This window comes from Populus trichocarpa, chromosome 6 (genome assembly GCF_000002775.5).
Source record: "Populus trichocarpa isolate Nisqually-1 chromosome 6, P.trichocarpa_v4.1, whole genome shotgun sequence".
Classification (NCBI taxonomy): Eukaryota; Viridiplantae; Streptophyta; class Magnoliopsida; order Malpighiales; family Salicaceae; genus Populus; species Populus trichocarpa.
Genome location: NC_037290.2, coordinates 25,128,702 through 25,152,140, shown reverse-complemented (window position 1 = coordinate 25,152,140; position 23,439 = coordinate 25,128,702). Strand labels below are relative to the sequence as shown.

Below are 23,439 nucleotides of genomic sequence, written 5' to 3'. Positions count from 1 at the left end.
GGGTAATTTCCTTTTATTTATTTTTTCTTTTTTTAAAATAAATATAAAATATAAAATTCAATTAAAAAATAGTCTATCCTAACCTAATAAACCAATAGTTTTATATAATCTAAAGAAAATGTTTTTATTTATATTTTTCAAAAAAGCAAAAAAAAGAAAGAATTGTTAGAAAATTTTCATTTTGTTATAAAAAATCAAAACCATAATTGATAATAATCATCTTAATTTTTTATATTTGTGATAAAAATATTACTTTTATTTTATTTGATCAAAATATCCTTAACAAATTATATTTATTAACTAAAAATTATATTTATTCCAAAGAAAGAGTTAATATTATTATAAGCTTTAGTTAAACTCGATGCTTACCATCATAAACAAAATTTAAGGTAAATGTAAATGACAAAAAGTTGACTGAAAAAGTGAAGAAAAGGAAAGGGCCAAAGTACCCTGGCAGCTGGCGAGCCTTGACGGCTTGATTGGCCCACGCACGAAAGAATATTAAGTATTAACCATGAAAAGATAAGGGATGATTGTAAATAAATCCCCTTTCCATAAACACATTTTCAATTAAGAACCCAAAGTTTGAAGTTAAGCAATTTTATCCAAAACCATCATTCGTTACCCATCGAAAGAAATCAACGAAGACCATAAAGTTTATTTATCTTTTTTTTCCCTTCACATGCCAATACTTAGTTCCATTAAATTAGTAATTTGCAACGTCTTCCCTCAAATTTTAATTTGTTTTTGTTAAAAATATATTTTTTAATTTTCAAATCGTTTTGATATGCTAATTTCAAAAATAATTTTTAAAAAATAAAAAAAATATATTATTTTAATATATTTTTAAATATAAAATACTTTAAACTATATATATATATATATAGTATTTGAAAAACCGGTTTGTTGTAAAAAAAAGAGGGGTTTTGAAGTAGAAAAACCTCCTTTGGGTCTTGAAAAGGATTTGAAAATACTACCTGTTGGAGATGCGGAGTCGTTAGAGGCCTGTTGGGACACCTTTTGTAATACTAGGAGTAATTCTGGTGATTTAGATATGGTGTCAACCCAATATTAAACTATGTCGGGTTGGATCTCTGATGGTTTTATAGGTTCTTCTTTTTCAATAACTACCTTATTTCAGTTATTATATATATATATATAAAGGCCCTTCATTTTGGTCTGAGTGAAATCACACAACACAAACCCCTCGGACAACCCCCATGGGAACCATGCCAGCGTCCCCATGGCCAGACATAATTTTCTTAATTTTTTCCTGATAACTGATAGGAACAAAATTGATTAAAATCTAATAGTTATAGACTAAAACTGGTTAATCTCGAATGCCGGGGACATTATTGAAACCTAACTATAGTTTAGGGATCAATATATCGTCTCACTCTGAGGAGAGAGGATATTCGAATTCTTTCGAATATTCTATCCTTCACTATTTGATTCTCTCCCGCATTTTCTCTCTCTAACCAATAAGCAGCCACCTCTAATCTCTCTCTCATCATTGCCTCTCGTAATCAACAAATCAAATCCCTAATTACAATCAATAATCGCAAATCTCACGAGCAATTAACGATAATTCGACGATCTTGTCTTCTCCGGCCGCGGTGATCAGGTGCGGTGAGGAGCAGAATGAAGTTCTGGAAGAGCTTAAGTAATTTAATAGAAGAAACGGTGCCGGATTGGAGAGATGAGTTTTTATCTTATAAAGACTTGAAGAAACAGTTGAAGTTAATTTATCCTAAAGATGGGGATAAGCCGCTGAATAAAAGGCCGAGATTGGATGATGATCAAATGGACGGTGGGGATGGCGATGGCGGTGAGGTGGAGAAGGAGGTGATTGATTTTGTTAGGGTTTTGGAGGATGAGATGGAAAAGTTTAATGCTTTTATTGTTGAGAAAGAAGAGGATTCTGTTATCAAATGGAAGGTATAAATTTTTATTTTTTTTCTTCTCTGTTTTTTTTTTAAATTAATTTTGATTTATTTTCTTGGTCTTGATTTTTATTGATATCAGATGCTTAATTTTTGTTTATCTTTTATTCGAATAATGTGTTGAATTTTGGGTAGAAATTAGATTTGTGTTTTTTTTTCGATTTTTATTGATTTGCCAAAGGTTATTTGCAAAATTGAAATGCAAAATTATTTAATGAGGCTGGATTATACTCCCTCCTTTGCTAGTGGGAGCGAGTAATCAGGTATATTGAATAAATTTTTGGGGTTTTGAATTGGATTTTAGAAGATGAGGAATCGTGTGTTCTGTGGTTGATGTGGAATTGAAAGTGATTCGTTGACATGAACATAAATAAGAGTAATTTTATGAACTAGAAATGCCTTTTTGTTTAACGGAAGCGGTTGGATTTGGGAAAATGTGGCTGGAATTGATTTTATTCTAATTGAATTGTGTTTTTTTTTTTTGGTTGTGCTTGTCATGCAGGAGCTACAAGATGGAGTAGAGAAGGCGAAGGATTCGAATGAAGAGCTGATGAGAGTAGGGAGGGAGATAGTGGATTTTCATGGAGAGATGGTGTTGTTGGAGAATTACAGTGCCCTTAACTACACAGGTACTTGTTTCCTTTTTCTGTGGTTGGTGAAGCCCCATGATCTGTGTGGATTAAACACGATGGACAGTTTTTTCGGTGACATTGTTAATGCTATGATAAATGGCTTACAAAATGACTGTCTATGGCTAATAAGAACACATATGTTATAATAGTAGCAACCATTTTGTTGAGTTGACATGATTATGGAGTGCCACTTGATAGAAATTGATTAGGGTGGATGCAAGCTGCTGATGGCAAAATTGTGACCCAACTTTACCCAAACTTACATAGAGCTAAGTCTCTAATATTTGCGTGGATGAGGGTCGCTTACTTAATTGGAGGGAACAAAGAAACTTACTACCGAGGCAGCTACATATCGTAAACTGGGCTTAAGTTGTTGAATCGCTTGAATGGAAGTTTTTCTGATTCAACAACTTGAAATTATTCTTATGAAGTATTCTGTGTGCAGGGCTAGTGAAGATATTGAAAAAATATGATAAGAGAAGTGGAGCTCTGGTTCGCATGCCCTTCATCCAAAGGGTAATGCAACAGCCATTCTACACAACTCATGTACTTACCAAGCTTATTAAGGAGTGTGAGGCGATGCTTGATCGAGTTTTCTCTAGAAATGAACCATCAGTCTCACCTCATGCAACTGAGGTAGAGAGCCATGACAACAAAACTTCAAATGCAATTGCAGAGAGGTCACTCAGAGTTCCCAACGAACTCCCAGAAATAGAATATACGGAGAGCATGTACGTGAAACCAACACTGTCAGCACTTCGTGTCTTGAAGGAGATTCGGAGTGGAAGCTCGACTGTAAACGTGTATTCATTGCCCCCTTTGCAAAGCAATACTCAAGATGGGGATTGGAAGAAAGTTACTGTCTTGGAACAAACGGCCAAATAGACTTTGTTCTGTTTTCGAGAAAATCAGAATTGCTAACTCGTTAATTTTTCTTTACCTATATTGTACACATGGATTGGCAGTGGTGTGCTTGAGCCATAGCTCTCTGTATCACTCCGTTTTATTTTTGTAAGTTCTTGAATGTTGGAATGATGCCCTATTAGTTCTTCTTTGTGGAATGTAAATGTGGCTGTGACTGTTATGTTCTTGACAACGAAATAATCATATCATTTTTATCCATCCTGTACTTCATATCTCAGAGACGATGGCTGTTTCTTTTAAGAACAACAATGTGAATCTCTTATCGGTGGCATCTGTCAAGACTTGTATGGTTACGCCTCAACCCGTTCTTTTGATTGTGTGTGTGTATATATCCCTATATTGTACTGTGGGTATTAACAAACTGCGCCTGTAGCTCAGTGGATAGAGCGTCTGTTTCCTAAGCAGAAGGTCATAGGTTCGACCCCTATCTGGCGCGAGCGTTTGTTTCTTTTAAACCAAATCAGTTTCTACCAAAAATACATATTGTAAATATTTGAGGAGTGTGGATCTACTGTTAAATATGTTTTTAATGATATTATAACTGAATTTAAAATATTTTATAGAATTTTATGTGTTAAAATGTTTTATAGTAAATAAATCAAATTTAAAAATTTACTGTATTATATATTTTATTGATTTTTTTTTTGAAAAATAATTTAGAATTGTTTTTTAGTTAACCTTGTTGTTTTAAGACTTATTAATTTGTATGATGCTACTGGGGATCAAAAAATTTTAAATGTAAAAAAAAATTAGATTTGATGAAATTTTTTACATTGTTATTAAACTTAAAAATATAATCACTTTGAAAATTTTATTTTTCATTAAGATATATTTTTTTATTAATGTATCTTTTATTTATCTTAATGAACATAAAATTTTTAGCTGTATTCATTGTTTCTATTAAAAAAAAATATATTTTATAATTATTAAAGCAAATTAATAAAAAAATCAAAATAGTTTGTCCATAATTTATGTATGATTGAAAACTAAAAAAATCATAAATGTAATAAAATTATTTTTAAAATCTATTTAATTAAAAAAAAATTTGAATTGATTTTTCATGAGCAATTTATTATTTTCACATCAGATACATAATAATTAAAAAAATATTAAAATTCAAATAAAAACTTATAATAGTATTCAAGAACCATATTAAAATTAAAACACGGATTCTAGTAGATTTTTTCAAAGTGCGAGAAAAATAACAAGAAAAAAAGAAAAAGAAATAATAAGTCAGAAAAAGGTCTAGGCTCATCGCTTGTCTCATTAGTAGTAGTTCAGGTGCGCGGGCCTAGTATCACTTATTTTTTTTTATTAGTATTAAGAATTAAAATGAATTGAAATACAAAAAAGTGATATTGTTCCTTTATTGATATTTTTTTATTATTTTTATAAAGTATCATGGTCATCCAATAAAAGGGTTTTTATTTTTTAAAATGAACAATTTTAAAACCTAAAGGTTATAATATTTAATTGCAGAGTTCATCGTTTAGACCTTCAACTTAACGTACATGCATATTAGACCAATAAATGGGGATATTCTCACTCACAAGGAAAAAAGAAAGTGAGTTAGACAAAAAAGAGAAGAAACTTGAACAAAAATTAAAAAGGAAATGAATTGACAAATCCTTTTTTTTTTTTTTTTGTCAATAACCTCATACAAACTAATCAATCAAATATTGATTAATATGTAATTAAAAAAGAAAACTGCTCTTCAGCTCATAATAGTAAGCTTGTTTAGAACGCTCAAAGTCTCAAAATCTGTAATGAACATATTAGGTTTTACCCAGATTTCGTTTGTGTGGATTTCATTCAAAGGCAATCTTCAAAAAATTCTATGTTCTTGAAATCTCAACCTCAAAGGTAAGAAACATGCTAATGAATTTGGCTCTTATTAATGCCCTTTAGATGACCAACCTAACATATATATATATATATATATATATATTTTTTTTTTTTTGGTGTTAGCAGACATGACAGTGATGACAATTTCTAGTCACCTCAGAGCTTGATGCTTTTCAACGGTTTTTGTCTAAAAAAACAGGTTGAGAAGCAATACCAAGTAGAGCCTTAGGCAGACCATACACATCTGAATAACACCTTTCCTATTTATTTTTTGAAAAAAGCAATCTGAACTACCTAATCCTAGACCCAATTTTAGTTTCACGAGAATGCATATTTCAATGAATTTTTTAAGCATAGTTTCAACATCATGATATCAGCTTATATGTCATTAGTTTTCTGTTAACCAATGCCTCTCCATGTGACCAACCTATTCCTCCTGACTCTGACTTTGCACTTTACTATTACTTATCAGCATAGCCATACGATCCTTTATATCCCAACACTAGTTCTCCATTGCTTTGTGTGAAACATCAGGGCTTGATCACCTATAACCAAGATGTTCATTGTTGCAGAAATACCTGGCTTCCTGCAAGTTTTTTCTGATGGGATGGTAAAACGGTTTGCCCCAGAAATCGTGCCTGCCTCGGCGGAGGAATCGTATTCCAATGGATTAAAGTTCAAGGACGTGGTCATTGACTCGTCTAAGCCGATAATTGCAAGGCTATTCCTTCCTGATACTCGGGGTTCTGCGAGTCAGCTTCCTGTTGTGGTTTATTTTCATGGTGGTTGCTTTTGCTTTTGCTCAACCACATGGTTTGGGTTCCATCATTTTCTTGGAGACCTATCTAAGGCATCTCAATCCATTGTCCTATCTGTTGACTATCGTTTGGCACCGGAGAATCGCCTTCCAATAGCTTATGATGACTGTTTCAGTTCACTTGAATGGCTAAGTAACAACGCGAGCTCTCAACCTTGGCTTAAGCTAGCAGGCTGATCTTTCTCGAGTGTTTCTCTCTGGAGACAGTGCTGGAGGGAACATTACACACCATGTTGCTATCAGAGCAATGAGGAGTAATACTTGTCAGGTTAAAATCAAAGGATTGATGTTGATTCATCCTTGTTTCGGGAGTGAGAAAAGGACCATGAAAGAGACGGCTGAAGGGGCAGCAAGAGACGTGGTCATGAATGATATGTTCTGGGGTCTAAGTATACCTGAAGGATCAAATCGTGATTACTTTGGCTGTAATTTTGAGATGCAAGATGTATCCGCAGGTGAATGGAGTGAGTTTCCAGCGGTTATAGTTTATGTAGCTGGCTTGGATTTCTTGAATGAAAGGGGAGCAATGTATGCACAGTTTTTGGCAAAAAAAGGGGTGAAAGAAGTGAAGTTGGTTGAAGCTGAGGGGCAACAGCATGTCTTTCATCTGCTCTATTCTGAATCTGAGGCGACTCGTTCGCTCCAAAAACAGATGAGCGAGTTCATGAAGAGCCACTAGCATCTCAGACGGGTGTCACATATCATATGTGCCTGCTGTCAGCAGCCAGGAAGCAAATCATAGAAATTGCAAAAATATTAGTATAGTTTGGAGTTGGTAGCCATGTAAGAAGTTTCAGCATGAAGGATTCTCTATTACTGCTGTAATGCTATCGTAATAAATATTGCGATCAAATGTATACCGATAAAATGTGATTCTAACGATGTAATCATTGTAAATAACCGAATTCCAAAATGGTTTTTGACGCATTGTATAAGAAAGAATTAAGGTTTTTCAAATCCTAAAATCTTTGTTTCAATACATTCTGAAATTCAATAATTTTTAAATATATTTATGAAAATAAATTGCAAACTGCAAAACTAATTTAGTTATGAAAACGACCTCAACTAGTTATATCCAGTTGATTGAACCGGGTTTGTGGGATACATTAACAAAATTTCAGTCCGATTCAAATCAAAAGTTTTGTCCGTTTTCAAAAAACGAAAAAACTTATCAGCAGTTTCGAGAAATACCAGAAGATCTCATGCAAATTAATAGCTATGGACCTTGATATAGAAAAACATGATATCTGCAGACATCCTCATCCACAGCTGAACGAACCTATACAGAAACAGTCAGGGAGAGCCAATGCTGGACTAATCTTAACCATATGAACAAATTCAATACATGACTGCATGCATATACATGAATACCTCCATCCAATTGTATCACACACGTTGCTTCTGCTCATCGAAAGTGCTCATGACACCGCCACAGCTCCATTGTAATTCCCACGCAGCAGTTCCTTTCTGCCTCTGCAAGATAACTCAGTAGTTAAAAAGTGATCCATGCATTTGTTCCCATGATCAAGAACTAATAAAATTATACGACGGCCCTTGACCTGCAATGAGCGTTGGAATCAAGCAGTTACCTACCCACAAAGCCAACATGAATCAGCAGCTTTAAATTGACCATTGGAAAGATCAGCAGAGTTCACTCCACTACCTTTGCACTGAGAGCACAGAGAAGATCCTGCTAATTGGACTTCAAAACAAAAGTATTAATCACTAACTACATATTCTATTCCACTACAATTCTAAGATGGGCTAGCTTACCATTTCCATCACAGTCAGCACAAATCACACTGTTCGGTTTCGAGTTTCCATTGCTTGGTGCAGCCTGTCATCAAGCATTAATAATCAGACCAGCCGATACAAGTAAGCTATGCAAATTTTCCCTACACAGTCTGACTAATATTCCATCATGGAAACTTTAGAGTGGTATATAAGCAAGGCTTTTGATTTTTAAACAGGAAGAAGGGTCTAACCTTGACTACAATACTGCAATGTCTAGCAGTAGAAGAGATGGTGGGCCTTCGTGCCATAAAATGAGAAATCTAAGCCCATTTTCTTTGCAAAGAGATAAAAACAGAAATCGGTTTTCTTGATGGGTTGGGCTTGTTTAAATTCAAAAATTAGCTTTGTATAAGAAGATAATTTCTGAGATTGTGATGCCTTGCTTTTAAAATATATATTTTTAATATATTAAAATATATTTTTTTTAATTTTATTTTTGAAGTTAATACATTAAAATGATCCAAAATTATAAGAAAAAATTAATTTAAAGTAAGTGTGGTATAGATAATAATTTTAAAATATAGATAATAATTTTTCAAAAAAAGCAAGTGTAAAAAGATTATAAAAGGAGGATAATTTCGAGAAAAAAGCTCAATCGAGATTAACTACAAGTCACAGGGTCACTGTGGTCAACGCAAAAAATCTCCCTCCCACTCTCCCTCCACAGTATAAAGACACTCAGAACCACAGAACCCTAATCATTCTCTCCTGCCGAGGTCTCCGCTTTGGTCTTCATTTTCCATCTCTCGAAAGGAAACTCTTTTCTTTAAATTTCTCGCTAACCTTTTTCCTTTGCAGCAAACCCTAACCCTAAACCCCAAATCCTCTTATTTATTTTACTTTCACAGGTACTTCCTCTTTCCTTCCCTCTATCTAATTCTCTACTCAATTTCACTGCAAAACCGTAATTAATCACTTCAATTTTCGTTTTCTTTCAAAAACCCTAATTTTCTTATCACTAACTTTGAGATCTATATTTGTTTGCTATAGAAATCATGGGAGAAACAAGAGACAACGACACTTACGAGGAGGAGCTTCTAGATTATGAAGAAGAAGACGAGAAAGCACCTGACTCCGTCGGCGCTAAAGTTAACGGCGAAGCCGTTAAGAAGTGAGTATTCTTTTTGTGTTTAAAGGCTGTTTTTTTGTGGATTTTTCTGGATATTGTTAGATCTGTAGTAAACGTTTTTGTCTGTGTATTTCAGCTGGATTGTTTATGGGTTTTAACATATGTGGTTGTTTTATTTTTGGGTGTATAGAGGATATGTTGGGATTCACAGTTCGGGATTCAGAGATTTCCTTTTGAAGCCAGAGCTGCTTAGGTCTATTGTCGACTCGGGTTTTGAGCATCCTTCTGAAGGTAGTCTATTGCTTTGTACTTCTATTTTGTGTTTAATGTACCATTTTATTTTCTAGTTTTAAAGATTTTTTTTAAAATTATGTTTATGTTTACTTTTCAACAAGTTTGAAAAGTAAAATGTAAATATTTTGGTGGTACGCATGGTTTCAAGTTTTCAACACCTCAGAAACTCTAATGGTGTAAGGTTTGTTTTGTCTATGTATTTTTGGAGGATTTGGAGTAACTTACAAGTAGATAGATTTCAGTAATTTTCTGAAGTTGCATATCTCTTAGTGTAACTTTGTTTTTCCTGTAGTCTAATAAATTTAACTGTGTCCGTGGATGAAATCCATGTTTTGTAAATTAAAGCATGCATAGCTTCAAATTTTAATTTTCTTGCTTTTATCTTAATGCTGGGCACTTTTCTTTACTGAATTTGTAGCTTTGCAAAAGTTATTTGATGTTTTGTTTGCCCACCTAAGTCATTGTGGTTTTTAACTTTTCAGGTAATATACAATTATCACACTCTTGATTTTGGAGCTGTATTCTGCTATGGTAAACCTTTCAATTAAAGGATCCGAAAGGTTATGTTTTACTTACCAAGGGTTCCTTCCGTACAATTTTCTTTGGTAATTCATCAGTGCAACATGAATGTATCCCTCAAGCCATCTTGGGGATGGATGTCATCTGCCAAGCTAAATCTGGAATGGGAAAGACTGCGGTTTTTGTTCTGTCTACTCTTCAGCAAATTGAGCCTACCTCTGGACAAGTTATTGCCCTTGTTCTATGTCACACTAGAGAGTTGGCTTACCAGGTATCTTTAAGTTACAAAACTTACCAGTGTATTACTTAACCTTTGCTCCATATTGGAATATATGAAGATGTTTCCCTCATATTTTGGCTATTCTTTTCTTTATAGATCTGCCACGAGTTTGAGAGGTTCAGTACTTACTTGCCTGACACCAAGGTTGCTGTTTTCTATGGTGGTGTCAATATCAAAACTCACAAGGATCTACTGAAAAATGAATGTCCCCATATTGTTGTTGGAACACCCGGAAGAATCCTGGCACTTGCTAGAGATAAGGACCTTTCTTTGAAGAATGTCAGACATTTTATCCTTGATGAATGTGACAAAATGCTTGAATCACTCGGTAAGTTTTTATCCTAAAACCTTCGCCCAAGATTCTTGCTCTCTCCATGTTTGATTAGATATTGATATCAAGCTTGCGGATGTTTCTTGTGATCTTTTTGCAGACATGAGGAGAGATGTTCAGGAGATTTTCAAGATGACTCCTCATGATAAGCAGGTTATGATGTTTTCTGCAACGCTCAGCAAAGAAATCCGCCCAGTTTGCAAGAAATTTATGCAAGATGTAATGTCCTATGACCAGTTATTCTTGAATTTAGAAGTTTTTCTTTTTTAATAATGCCAGATGTCACTGTGAGTCTTCCAGATATTTAGATCCAGCCTTCATCTAGAAGGTCAATAAGTGGTCACTTTTTCTGGAAATTGTGTTTTGATGTCTGTTGGGGCAGGTCTCAAAGAGGGGTGTGGCTATATTTCACATTTTTATTTTTGAGTCTTTTTACATTTGTTAGGACATTGCTCCTTTTTTATTTTAGACTTTTTTTTTTTTTTTTTGGGGGGGGGGGTTGCTGGGGAATGGGAATTTTTTTTTTGGGGGGGGGGGTGCTGGGGAATGGGAATGCAATGGGATTGGGTGTGGGGGGGTCTCCTTTCTCTATGGTGATGTCTGTTGTCAAATAGAGTTGTATTGAGCTGCGGTGGCACTTCCTTGTTATGACTAAAAAAAAGTTTCTTCAAGGAGACGATTCAGATGGACAGGAATCTCAATTGAGGGGATGCGAATCCATCATTCATTTCCTTCTGGATATCATTATCTTCATGAAGGCTCCTAATATGATTCACAATGATATTTGTTCCTTTCTAAGAGGGGTGTGGCTATATGTTGTTTTTTTATTTTTATTTTTGTGTCTTTTTACATTTCTTAGGATATTGCTCATTTTTTATTTTTGGGGGTTGCTGGGGAATGGAAATTCAATGGGATTGGGTGGGGGGGTCTCCATTCTCTGAGGTGACGTCTGTTGTCAAATAGAGTTGTATCGACCTGCGGTGGCACTTGCTTGTTATGACTAAAAAAAGTATCTGCAAGGAGACTATTCAGATGGACAGGAATCTCAATTGAAGGGATGTGAATCCATCATTCATGTCCTTCTGGATATCATTAGCTTCATGAAGGCTCCTAATATGATTTACAATGATATTTGTTCCTTTCAGCCAATGGAAATTTACGTCGATGATGAAGCCAAGTTGACCCTCCATGGTCTTGTGCAGGTATGCATTCAGATTTTATATGATGTTTTACATTGTTGTTAAAGGAGCAAGGCAACTCCAGGTTATAATGCTAGGGATGGGGTTTGAGTGGGAAGCTAGTGATGAGAGAGATGTGTTGAGAGATGAGATAGATGTGTTGAGAGATGAGATAGGTGGTAGGGAGGAGAACGAGGGGCTGGACAGAGCGGATGCTATGGAAAGAGGAGGGGGTGGACAGAGCAGATGCTAGGGGGAGATGTAGAATGAGTGAAAGAGATGGGAAGAGGAGTGGAGGGCTTACCTTATGGAGAGAAAAGAAGGGTTTAGGTATTAAAGAAAGATAATGCACCCGTTCTGGCTTGTCACTGCTGACAGGCTGGGCTCTTTGTTAAGAGTTGTGTTCACCCTTTGCTTCTTTAGAACAGTTGCTCCACATAGACAACATCATTGTGCCTAGCTCTCTTGACGAAACATTATTGTACCAGTTTATGGGGCATCTATCTGACTATTAAAATTGAAATGCAGCACTACATCAAACTGACTGAGCTGGAGAAAAACAGAAAGTTAAATGATCTTCTTGATGCACTGGACTTCAATCAAGTTGTTATCTTTGTTAAAAGTGTGAGCAGAGCAGCTGAGCTGAACAAGTTACTAGTGGAGTGTAATTTCCCCTCCATTTGCATACATTCTGGCATGTCACAGGAAGAAAGGTATGTGTATCCTTCATCTGATATCATTAGCAACACTGCTTCAGTTGTTCGGAGTTGTTTATTTCCTTTCATTGTTGTATCTTACTGTGCTTTGCCTTTGGTTAGCTAGGTCTTCTGGTAACTATCTGGACTATGATAGTTGCTTTAATTGGTTTATTGGTCCTTTATTTTAATGTTGCTCTAGGGCCATTTGAGATTGGGCATGTTTTGACAGGAACAGCTTTGTTGCTTGAATCATTTTTTGGTGTTCAATTACATCTCGGTACCATTGTTGGGGATTATCCAGTATGATTTGTAAATGTAGTGTTATTGGTTGCCTTTTCAAACACGGGGTGTATAGTTTTGGGTGCATCATTTGAGCATCTAGAATACGCATAGATAACTTATTATTCTGTACGTGTTTGGTTGGTATTCTATACCATTTCTTTGGAAATGATTTGATTGTTTAATGGAATCTTAGTGGTTGACATGGAATTGAAATTTGCCTTGTTTTTCTCCCCTTCCATGGGTGGTATGTTTTCTTTTTAAAGGTCGTTTTGATTTTATGACTTAGCTGAAAGTGATACTTGCAGTTTTTGAATTAGAAACAAGTTAGTTTGAGGGCTACTTTCAATAATGTAATGCACTTCTGTTCTAGCAGGTGGAAGATTTTTAGCATGTATAGTGTAGTTATAGTATTACCTTTAGCAGTGATAAGCTATATGCTGAGTGTATGCCATGTGCAGGTTGATGCGCTACAAGGGTTTCAAGGAGGGTCATAAAAGGATTCTTGTTGCCACTGACTTGGTTGGCAGGGGTATTGATATTGAACGTGTCAACATTGTCATTAACTATGACATGCCAGACTCAGCTGACACTTACTTGCACAGGGTAAAATCAATCAAATTTGCTCAACATTGTCTTTGGTGAAATGTCACACTGTTCTCACTGTTGCTTTCTTGTCAAATCCATGACAGGTTGGCAGAGCTGGTAGGTTTGGCACAAAAGGCCTTGCAATTACCTTTGTATCATCAGCTTCGGATTCTGATGTTCTCAACCAGGTCTTACTATTTATCTTTTTTCATCAAATCTGTATTGTTTTCTTAAATTTCTTGCCTTTTCTAATTCTTGTTGGCTGATTGCAGGTTCAAGAGAGGTTTGAGGTGGATATAAAGGAGCTTCCTGAGCAAATTGATACATCTACATATAGTAAGTTTCTCAATTTATTATAAGTTATTAATACAGCCTGTTGCTTCCCCTGTTTCTTTTGATTTTCACTCTCATTTCCTGCTATTCTGAATTTTGACAACCGAAAGAACCTCAATAATTTTTTTTTCTAGTGAATTTGTTTAATTTTTCAATGATTAACCAAAAGCAAATAAGAAGTGACCTTGCTTGCCAGTAATCTTTTTTCCTGTTCATGTATATTTTTGGATGGGGTCACAGCATTTAGTTCCTATTTCTTGTTTTGCCAATTGGTATTTTTTAAAACATAAAATCCCCAAATTTCTGTGGGTGAATAGAGATTCATGGCAGTGTGTTTACTTTTATTGCTTTCATCATAGAAACCTTTTATGGCTTAGGTGGAAGATGGCATTATTTGCTGAATTGTTTTCAACCATTTTCTTTTGCAGTGCCATCTTAATGGAGATTCAATCCGCATGTAGATTTTGACGGTGCTAGAGTCCCCCTTTCTATCTTATATGTTCTGCAAACTATGCTCTGCCTAATGCTCTTGTATTGGTGGATCTTACCCAATGATGTATGCAGCTTTTGAATTGTTGTAGCTTTCGGGGCTCTGGTTATTGGAGAATTAAGTAGAGTTTGCTATTATGGTGCATGAAACATCGTTACAACGGTATCTATATGCAGTATAACTAGTTTAGTTTTACAGGCGGCCATTTTATCATGTATCAATGTTCTAGATGCTAAAATTGAAGTATTTTTAGCACTGAATGCGTCATTTTGTCCCAGTGGTTTTGCTGTTTGTGTATTAGTCGAGCCTTTAAGGCTTTTGGTTGTTTTGTTGAGGTTCGATTTGTCCTGATCTAATTTTTATCAATGGCTCCTTATTTTAAAGGCAATTGTTGGAGGTTGTTAAAATTAGTAGTTGTATAATAAGAAGGGCCAGCTTTTATTATGGAGTTAGCAATGCCTGCGTAATCAAACTAGGTAAATGTGAGATGCGCCAGTAGAACTTCCTGAATTTGAATAGATGCATGATTCCTTGATAGATGCTTGATGATTCCTGAATCTGAAATTGTTGTCTTGCATCACTGGGTTTTCTAGAAATCTGATTTTACAGTAGAAATTCATGGTCCGTGTGGTGATGTGCCTGCCTTCCTATCAGGGAGTGGATGTTTTTTTCTTGTTCATATCAAAATTTCTTGAATATTCCTGTCCCTGTATTTTCATCCAATCCAGATACAGTTTTCCATGGCAATTTGAAGGCGGCCTATCAAACGAAGATTTGGTTTTGAACTCTTGAAGGGTCCAACACGCCCATCTGAAAATAATTATTACAGATTCTGCTTTCCCCGTCAGACTCTTAAAAGCTAGAACGTGGACAGGCTGTGGAGCATTTAGCACCAGTGTTTGGAACGTGATTGAATTTGTGTTTTTTTTATAATTAAATATATTTTTTTGTTTAATGTAATTTTTTTAAAATTTTGGATTGTATTAATGTGTTAATTTTAAAAATAATTTTTTTTTTAAAAAAAAACATTATTTTAATTTTTTTAAAATGAAAAGTATTTTGAATGGTAATTTTCATTGTAATTTCAGACACAACACCGATAGACTCAGCTTGTCTCTGTCTTGAAAGCTTTGGGATCCTTGATTGTTTCTGGCATGCAGCTTCAACATTATTGTTTTTTTTATTTTTTTGTGTTATTAAAAATAATTATTTTTAAAAAATATTTTTGAAATATACGTACAATAATTATATTTCTTAAGAACATGGAAGGTAAGGGTAAAAACAATCCAAAATACAATAATGAGATTTAGAACATCACCGCTCAAGGTCCAAAGCTGGAAATTAAGGCACTGAAATCTCCCTATTGCACATGGCTGCATTTGAGTATAACCACGTCTCATTGGTATTATAACTGTATTTCTTGGCCTGCATTCATTTGCTTGTAAAAGTTATGATTTTACATTCTATTGTCACATTCAGCAAGGTTATGTTCCAAGTTGCCTCTTTGCAATCATAATTATTAAGTCAGGTATGAAAAATTTCAAAACTTGACCCGAGTTGAGTGTTTAGTCAAATTGACTGAAGCCGAGTTGAGTTTTTTTTGTTAAACCGAACAAAACATTGCCGTTTTAATAAAAAGAAGCTTGTTATAACATCAGACTATTTTTAGTATTATATCCATGGCTAGTGCATTCATCTCAATTAGAATCTCCTCTCCAGCTCTACATTTCAAGTTCATGGCCGATGCCATAACTCACATCAAATATCGCCTTATGAAGAAAACATTGAGAAAAAAAAAAGAAGAAAATTACAACATATTAGTGTTTGATGTATCCAATGAAATCAAGGAATGGAATTTCCCCTTTTTTTCTCTTGTTTTTATGAATCAGGCATGAAATTTCATAAGAATCTTTGATGTACAATGAGGTAAATCTAGGATAAAGAACAAATTCAGGGGAAAAAATTCAATATCACCATGTATGTATTGGTGAGGTTATTCCATGATATTTGCCTCTTTTATTTGTTATGAATCAGGCATGAAATTTTCTAAGAGTCTTTGATATATAATTAATGAAGTGTAAATAGGAGAAAGAACCAAAATCTGGAGTTATACATTGTCCAGTAATAATTTATTTCTGCACTCAGGATACCAAGCATATCCATGCACATATATAGCATGATAGTTATATTGATTCATAAAAAATCATGAAATTAAATTAATTAGGTATATACAAAATACATTAATGAGATAGTTTGTCCACTGCTTACAAAAGATGTAAAAAAGCTGTTGCCCATCAGATTACTGCTACATTTACTTTAGTCCCTTCATTAATTAGTTAGAAAGATACATGATGGCAAGAAGTTCTTAATTTCAATACCATAATCAAGGAGCAGTAACCTTCATTTTCTGTTCTTGTTTTCCCATGGAAGCTACTACAAATGCAAGCTTTAGAACTTGAAATGCAAGCTACTGTTTTTATCAGCTTTTTTATCCTATGCATCGCTGTGTCTAGTTTCGGCATTGGACATAGCCAGAAAGCTTTTGATGTGGTTCATTTTGGTGCCGTAGGAAATGGCCAGACTGATGACTCTGATGTAATTACTTTAGCTCTTTTTACATGCCTGCACTATGTTCTTAACACTCCTTCGCCCCTTGTTCTTGCTAATTAATTGAGGGGATTTCTCTGTCAGGATTAACTATCGATTATGTGCATATTCAGGCCTTTTTAAAGGCATGGCAAGCTCTGTGTGGAGATCATGGAGCTCCTGGGGGATAAACATTTTTATTGAAGCCCGTGAAATTCCAGGGTCCTTGCAACTCCAGAAATATTATAGTCCAGGCAAGAAATTGTGAGGTCACACTGCCTGTGAAATTGACCTTGCTGTTTTAACCTGCATCAGGATTTGAGTTTTTTGTAATTTCTCAACTCTTGAGGACAGGTTCAAGGGAAAATAATCGCGCCCACCACCTTTCAGGCATGGAACAACTGTCACGCAGCTTACTGGATAGGCTTTGTAGGCGTGGCCAATCTCAATATGCATGGATCAGGAACCATTGATGGCCAGGGTTCGGCATGGTGGCTGAATAAGCAAGCTAACAACTTAGATGTGCTATTTGCAAAATCTTTCCTGCAATTCTTTTCCCAGTTCATCAAGATGTTTATCACTAAAAACTACTATAAACTCATTATTCTATTAATCTTCAGGCAATAACATACAGTGCGAGAGTCTCGTTATCGTTTTTCAATTTCTAAACATCTTCATGTTGTGTGACTCTTCATGTTCCGAGACGAGCTGACGTGACTGATATCTATAAAGATCTTGGAGCCCATAAACTTTAAGAAATTCTCATATTCAACAATTAAAACACAATACAGTTTTTATTTTTGTTCTTCAAATCATTTCTCTTATTTATATATTTTCTCATTTCTTTCATATATTGACTGACTTAAGCATCAGAATTTCCTGTGTTAGAAAATAATATAAATCAATGCTTAAAGTCTTGCTTAATTATTTAAACTTTTGAGTTTGAAATGATTTTTTGACATCTCAGAGTCTTATTGACCAATTGATCACAAGTTTAAATATCACCACCCTCATTTTTTTTTATAAAATTAAGTACAAAGTAATAATGAGCCAATTGATCACAAGTTTAATAATGATTTTTTGACATATCAGACTCTTCATGTTCAAAGGGTTTTCACTTGAAAATATATTTTAGAGAATAATATAAATTTTATTTTAAAACCTTAATTAAAAATTTAATTTTTGGGTTAAAATAGTTCTTTAACACCTCACCTCGTTCCACAAGGAACTTATTATTTTAAGAACAATTAAGTTTAGACAGGCCATATTCAAGCCCACATATCTTGATCCAAAATCACAACTTATAAAAACCCAATTTTTATATAAGGTTTTTTAACGAATTTATAAGTTCAATTATGAATAATGCTGAATTAATTATACAATGATGCCCAAAAGTAGGAATACTAGAATTAGAAGAGAAACTAAAATCCAATCAAGATTTTGCATGCAGATTTTCAAATTAAATATCTACGTGGATGAAAAAATACAACTCAAGTCATACATGTTCATGCATGTTAGGGAATATTATACATAATATTCGTTTCTTTATCAAGTTCAAGTTACTTAAAATCCGCATATAAGATCTGTTCATCTTGAATTGTGCTCCCCTCAAATTAGCGATAATTAATATGATGTATTGTGTTAGTTTAACTTAATCCTTTAGATTCTAATTATAGATGGTTAGGATGATTTCATATAGTTAATTGACTTTAAAATTAATTAAATTTATGTAATTTAATCATACTATATTTTTTTGATAATATTAATTAATCGTACTATATTTATGCTAAATGAGAAACTTTTCCTTTAAATCAAACTGGATGTGTTAAAAAAGATTTCAAATTTATATAATCCCTTTTAAGTCACAACAAGTATAGATTTTTTTCCTTTGGAACAAGATTCATTTCTTTAACTTTTATTTTTTTGTCGGTAAAATGTTTTAATTAGTCACCTTCTTCAAGATTTATCAATAAATTAAGAAGGGATGATGTCTTGAGATAATTCAAAAAGGGTTTTCCATCTTTTCATATAAATTATAAATTTACTACCGTTTTTGTCTTAAAATTAAAAACTCAAATCTTGTTTCCTAGTTACACCATTGTTAAAAAAAGAAAAAAGAATTAATAAAGGTACTTGTATTATATATAAGATGAACATGTAACCCAATAATCTGGGCTTTTAGGTTAAAAGTGGTATCCATCCTCATGTAAGATCTCACAGATACAGACCCAAGGTGTCATGAGTCCAAGAGCGTCTTCCCGCTGCAGATCTCCCCAGCAATAACGTTATTACCTTCTGCGCTCAGGCTCTGAAAATCCATGCAAACATCATAAAAATCAGAGCATACCTTACATAAACGGAAAATATCTGTCATGACTAAAAAAGTAATAGAGTTGTGGTTGCATACCTTGAACAAAATCCCGTTATAAAAAGAATCTGTTTACAGTAAGATTGATCTTTGGTTGTTGGCCCGAAATATCCCTATATATAGAACATGAAGACGTATACTGGGTATTCACTCTTGAGAGATGGTATAACAGTGTTACATTCAGTCAAGTTGATTCTATAAAATGGTGAGAAATTGCTGTTCTGTTGCTACGAATTACAAATGTTCTACAGGCATTAATAATTCCCACTTGTTTTTTTTTTTTTTAAATATATTCAGCTATACATATGAATCTATGATCATTTGTATACTTTTTTATACATGAGTTGAAACATTTTTCCTTGAGCAGGAGTTGTTGCTAGCCACCGTTTTTATCTTTTGTATTGCTACATCTAATATTGGCTTTGGAGATGCCTCGAAGCTCTTCAATGTGTTGAGTTTTGGTGCCGTTGGAGATGGAAAAACTGATGATTCCCCAGTAAACACTCTAATCCTAATCTTTCTCTTTCTCTCAAAAAAAAAAAAAAAAAACTATCTTTTTTAATAAATGAAGAAGAGAACTTTCATTAACTATGACTGCGTGCATGGAAAAGGCTTTTACAAAAGCATGGGGAGCTCTGTGTGGAGCGAGTGGAGGCACACCAACACTTGTAATACCACCTGGCCGTGCATTTTCATTGAAACCTGTAAAATTTGAAGGTCCTTGCAAGTCCAACAGTGTTCACATTCAGGTATAAATGATACTTTACTTGAAAATCCTATCCTCAATTTACAGATTAATATAATTAGCTTATAGTTCTATATATATAATTGTCACAGGTAGCAGGGAACATTGTAGCTCCGAGCACCGTTGCCGGATGGGGTGGCTGTGGAATTCTGTTCTGGCTATGTTTCTCTAACGTAAACGGCCTGGTCCTGGATGGATCAGGCCATATTGATGGTCGGGGCTCACAGTGGTGGAATCATGTAATGTATCCTTTTCCAGTTTTATGTATGTATTATACTATCTTAATCTCAAATTTTAAGGTCTTCATCGAATTAATCAAGAATTAAGTTTTGCCTTTTTCCAGGGACAGCAGTGCAAGGCACCCGAAAAGGTACTCAATATTTCACGAGGAAGAAACTCATATATTCAAGTAAAATTCATATTGAATAATATATACTTGTTTTAACCATAATTATAAGAGGGTGTTTTACTCCGAGGTGTGATGATTTTTTTTAAAGCTACAATACATTTTAAGCATAAATTATACTTAATCATATTTTCAAAAGCTATAAAAACATGCTTTTTACTATATAAAAAAAAGCACAAGCTACCTCTCCTCCAAACACTCTCTAAGACTCGATCGATTCACGGTCGGTCAGCAAGCTAACCCCATTATTTTTACAAAAACAAAAGGTTTTTTTTAAATAAAATAATGAAATGAAGTATGTTTTATTTAAATTCAAAATGATTATAAAATAAAAAAAAACTGGTTCAAAATGAAATTTTATTTAGACTAGGCTGCAAAACACCAAATTAACTCACTAGATTAACTCACTAGATTAAAATAAACATAGTAACAAGAACTTTATATCATGTGAGAAAACTATTGTGCGTGACCACCGTAAATCAAGACACGGTCTATTGTGTAGTAGATTTTTACATTTATAAAAGCTTGAGGTGAGGGTATTTTTATTTTTACATATGAAGTGAAGTTAATTATCATTTTGTCCTTTTAAATGAAAAAAAAATAGAAGTATGTGATGTAAGGATATTTTGATTTTTTATATACTCATTAGTAATTGAAAGATTGAATGGGGTATGTTAGTCTTTTTAATTTTAATTGTAAAGTAAAAAAACACAACTGAGTGAATTTTTTATTTTATATGATTGAATATCTTAATCTGTATTTATATCTTGATTTTTTTAATTTTTCTTTTGGTTATTGTTAATGATTTTTTTTTCATTTATTTATGTAAATGATTATCGATTTATTTAGTTGAATAATAACTTTTCAATTTACACTTTAATTTTTTTATGTTAAAAACACATATTAAAATAATGTGTATACCTAATATTTTTTTTATAAAAAAAATCACGGGTTAAATGTATAGTAAGTATTAAATTATGTGCAAAAATACTTCTCATTGTTGTTGGCTAAAAACAACAAATGCATGCACCGTCCCTCAGTAATTATTGAAGCCCGCCTGGCGTTGATTTTAAAGTTCTTAATTTCTTACCGCAATACAGCCTAATTAATTACTGACAATTAATGTTGCAGGCTCTGCTCTTCAACAACAACAATAACCTTAAATTAAGTGGACTTAATGTTGTCAACAGTCCGAGGAGCCACGTCAACTTGAACGATTGCAAGGGTGTCTCTATCTCCGGCCTTAAAATCACTGCACCTGGAAACAGTCCTAACACTGATGGGATCGACGTGTCTTCTTCAAGCCATGTCAGCATAGTAGACTCTACCATAGGAACAGGTAATTTGAATTCTTCATTTCCTTACTTTGTTTTGTTTTATTTATTATTATTATTATTATTATTATCATAGCATATAATTACAGGCACACAATTATGCATAAATTCAGATAAAGAAGTTATATTGTTCACGTCTACTTGAAATATTAATTTTTTGGTTACTTATAATATATTATTATTATTATTATTATTATTATTATTATTATATATAGGTGATGATTGTATTGCTATAAAGGGGGGCTGCTCCAACATCAATATTACTGGCATCAACTGCGGACCAGGTCATGGAATTAGGTTTGTAAAAAACCTGAATTTTATTTTGGAATTAACAAAATACTTTACTTTTTTTTTTCCTATCCAAGTATGTGCATATTTATTTATATTTTCACACTTCATTAAAATTACTTTTTTTATATAGAAATATCCTTTTAAATATCACGAAATGATAATTAATTTAACTACATATACATCTTTTTGAAAGAGGCATTCCAATAACTCAATTAGAATGTACAAAAAACATAGTAATTAAACAAAAAAAATTAGAATGTACAAAACAGATAAAAACATAGTAATTAAACACGGATCAAGTTCCTAGTTATTGGTTGATCTGGTTAACTCAGGTCAATTAAAATGATATTATTTTAGTTTTTTTAAAGTTAAAACGATATTATTTTATAAAAAAAAATCAAATCAGGTTTTAACGAATTATAAATTCATTTGCCATGTCGACTCTGAATTTTTTTTTTTAAATCGCTCTAGTTTATAAAATGAGTTAGTTGGGTCGTGAATCGATTCACCAAACTAGATAGAGTTTGATAACCGTGGTTAAAAGTACTAAAAACTTTGTTATCCTCCTATCCAGAAGCATGTTAATCAGCACCTTTTCCTTTCGTGTTTCCCCTGCTGTAAGAATTCTACCAAAATTAAATGTCATTTCATCAATAGATAATTAATCAGAGTTTGTATATAATTAACTATGTGACCTTTGCGATATGCATGTGTTTTTAGCATAGGAAGTCTAGGAGAGAATGGAGCTACTGAACAAGTGGAGGAAGTCCATGTGCGAAATTGTAACTTCACCGGAACTGAGAATGGAGCAAGAATCAAGACAGTCCCGGTATATAGCATCATCATCAACAATAATGCAAGAAATAAATAAATGATAAAGAAAATTCTTAACACAAAATATCTTGTTGATATATTATGATTATTATTTTCCAGGGGGGATCAGGGTATGTTAGGAGGATCACATTCGAGCAAATAACGCTTAATGCAGCTGGAAGCCCTATTATAATTGACCAGCACTACTGCGATGGGAAGAAAGAGGGCTGCCCCGACCAGGTAAACTGATTCGCATTTTGAAGTTTTTATATATTTCCATTGGAGTTTTAAGAGAAATGCAAGCTTACACTCATGGAAAAACTGATGATCCACAGCCAAAGGCAGTAGCGGTGAGCGACGTGACATTCACCGGTGTCCGAGGAACATCTTCTGATGAGCAAGTAATCACGTTGGATTGTGCAGCAATAGGTTGCAATAACATTAGAATGGTTCAAGTCGCTATCACATCATCAGTTGCTGGGAAGCGAAGAACAGCATTTTGCAGCAATGCTCATGGAACATCCGTCTCCACAGCACCCGCGGTTCCATGCCTCTCAGGGAGAGCATTTGCTAGGAAGTTCTTGACACATTGATATACAATTGATTGTTATTTGACGTTTAGCTAATGTGGCTACTAAGCTATTTCTTTGGAAAGCTCCTACTGAGATGAGAAATCTTTACTTTGATAGATAAAGGGAATGCTACCGAGCACCGACCAAATCTGGAAATTTGTTGCAGTCCCAAAACAAAACAAATAATTAATTTCTTTACAATTCTGATCACACGATGAACTATTGAACAAATCCCCACATTCTTTTTAGATGTTTCTATGTCATGATCAAATCAACAACAAGAGAAAAAACACCCCTTGTCTTTGTTTCA

General features: G+C 33.8%; 3 protein-coding genes, 1 long non-coding RNA gene, 1 other non-coding gene and 1 pseudogene across 5 annotated transcripts; 5 read left to right on the top strand and 1 right to left on the bottom strand.

The window, feature by feature from the left end:
• Positions 1-1,445: 1,445 nt before the first annotated feature.
• Positions 1,446-3,697, top strand: LOC7471589 (SPX domain-containing protein 1). Its single transcript, XM_002309588.4, has 3 exons — positions 1,446-1,938; positions 2,446-2,572; positions 3,021-3,697. The coding sequence occupies exons 1-3, from the start codon at positions 1,642-1,644 to the stop codon at positions 3,458-3,460; spliced, it is 864 nt and encodes a 287-aa protein (XP_002309624.3). The 5' UTR covers positions 1,446-1,641; the 3' UTR covers positions 3,461-3,697.
• Positions 3,698-3,862: 165 nt separating this feature from the next.
• Positions 3,863-3,935, top strand: TRNAR-CCU (transfer RNA arginine (anticodon CCU)). The gene has a single exon. It is a non-coding gene; the product is annotated as a tRNA-Arg (tRNA).
• Positions 3,936-5,837: 1,902 nt separating this feature from the next.
• LOC18100684 (probable carboxylesterase 17) lies at positions 5,838-7,080 on the top strand (annotated as a pseudogene).
• A 281-nt stretch (positions 7,081-7,361) lies between these two features.
• On the bottom strand, positions 7,362-8,096 carry LOC7468632 (uncharacterized). Its single transcript, XR_002982347.2, has 3 exons — positions 7,935-8,096; positions 7,755-7,863; positions 7,362-7,634 (listed from the first exon to the last, which is right to left on the bottom strand). It is a non-coding gene; the product is annotated as an uncharacterized LOC7468632 (long non-coding RNA).
• A 539-nt stretch (positions 8,097-8,635) lies between these two features.
• On the top strand, positions 8,636-14,402 carry LOC7468631 (DEAD-box ATP-dependent RNA helicase 15). Its single transcript, XM_002309587.4, has 12 exons — positions 8,636-8,803; positions 8,946-9,066; positions 9,215-9,315; positions 9,936-10,108; positions 10,214-10,445; positions 10,549-10,667; positions 11,594-11,650; positions 12,155-12,339; positions 13,065-13,209; positions 13,296-13,379; positions 13,464-13,527; positions 13,953-14,402. Exons 2-12 carry the CDS (start codon positions 8,951-8,953, stop codon positions 13,961-13,963), a joined length of 1,287 nt encoding a protein of 428 aa, XP_002309623.1. The 5' UTR covers positions 8,636-8,803; positions 8,946-8,950; the 3' UTR covers positions 13,964-14,402.
• A 4,905-nt stretch (positions 14,403-19,307) lies between these two features.
• On the top strand, positions 19,308-23,193 carry LOC7495774 (probable polygalacturonase At3g15720). The gene is made up of 7 exons (XM_052453767.1): positions 19,308-19,717; positions 19,806-20,027; positions 21,236-21,458; positions 21,669-21,750; positions 22,465-22,573; positions 22,678-22,797; positions 22,893-23,193. Exons 1-7 carry the CDS (start codon positions 19,559-19,561, stop codon positions 23,148-23,150), a joined length of 1,173 nt encoding a protein of 390 aa, XP_052309727.1. The 5' UTR covers positions 19,308-19,558; the 3' UTR covers positions 23,151-23,193.
• Positions 23,194-23,439: the final 246 nt, after the last annotated feature.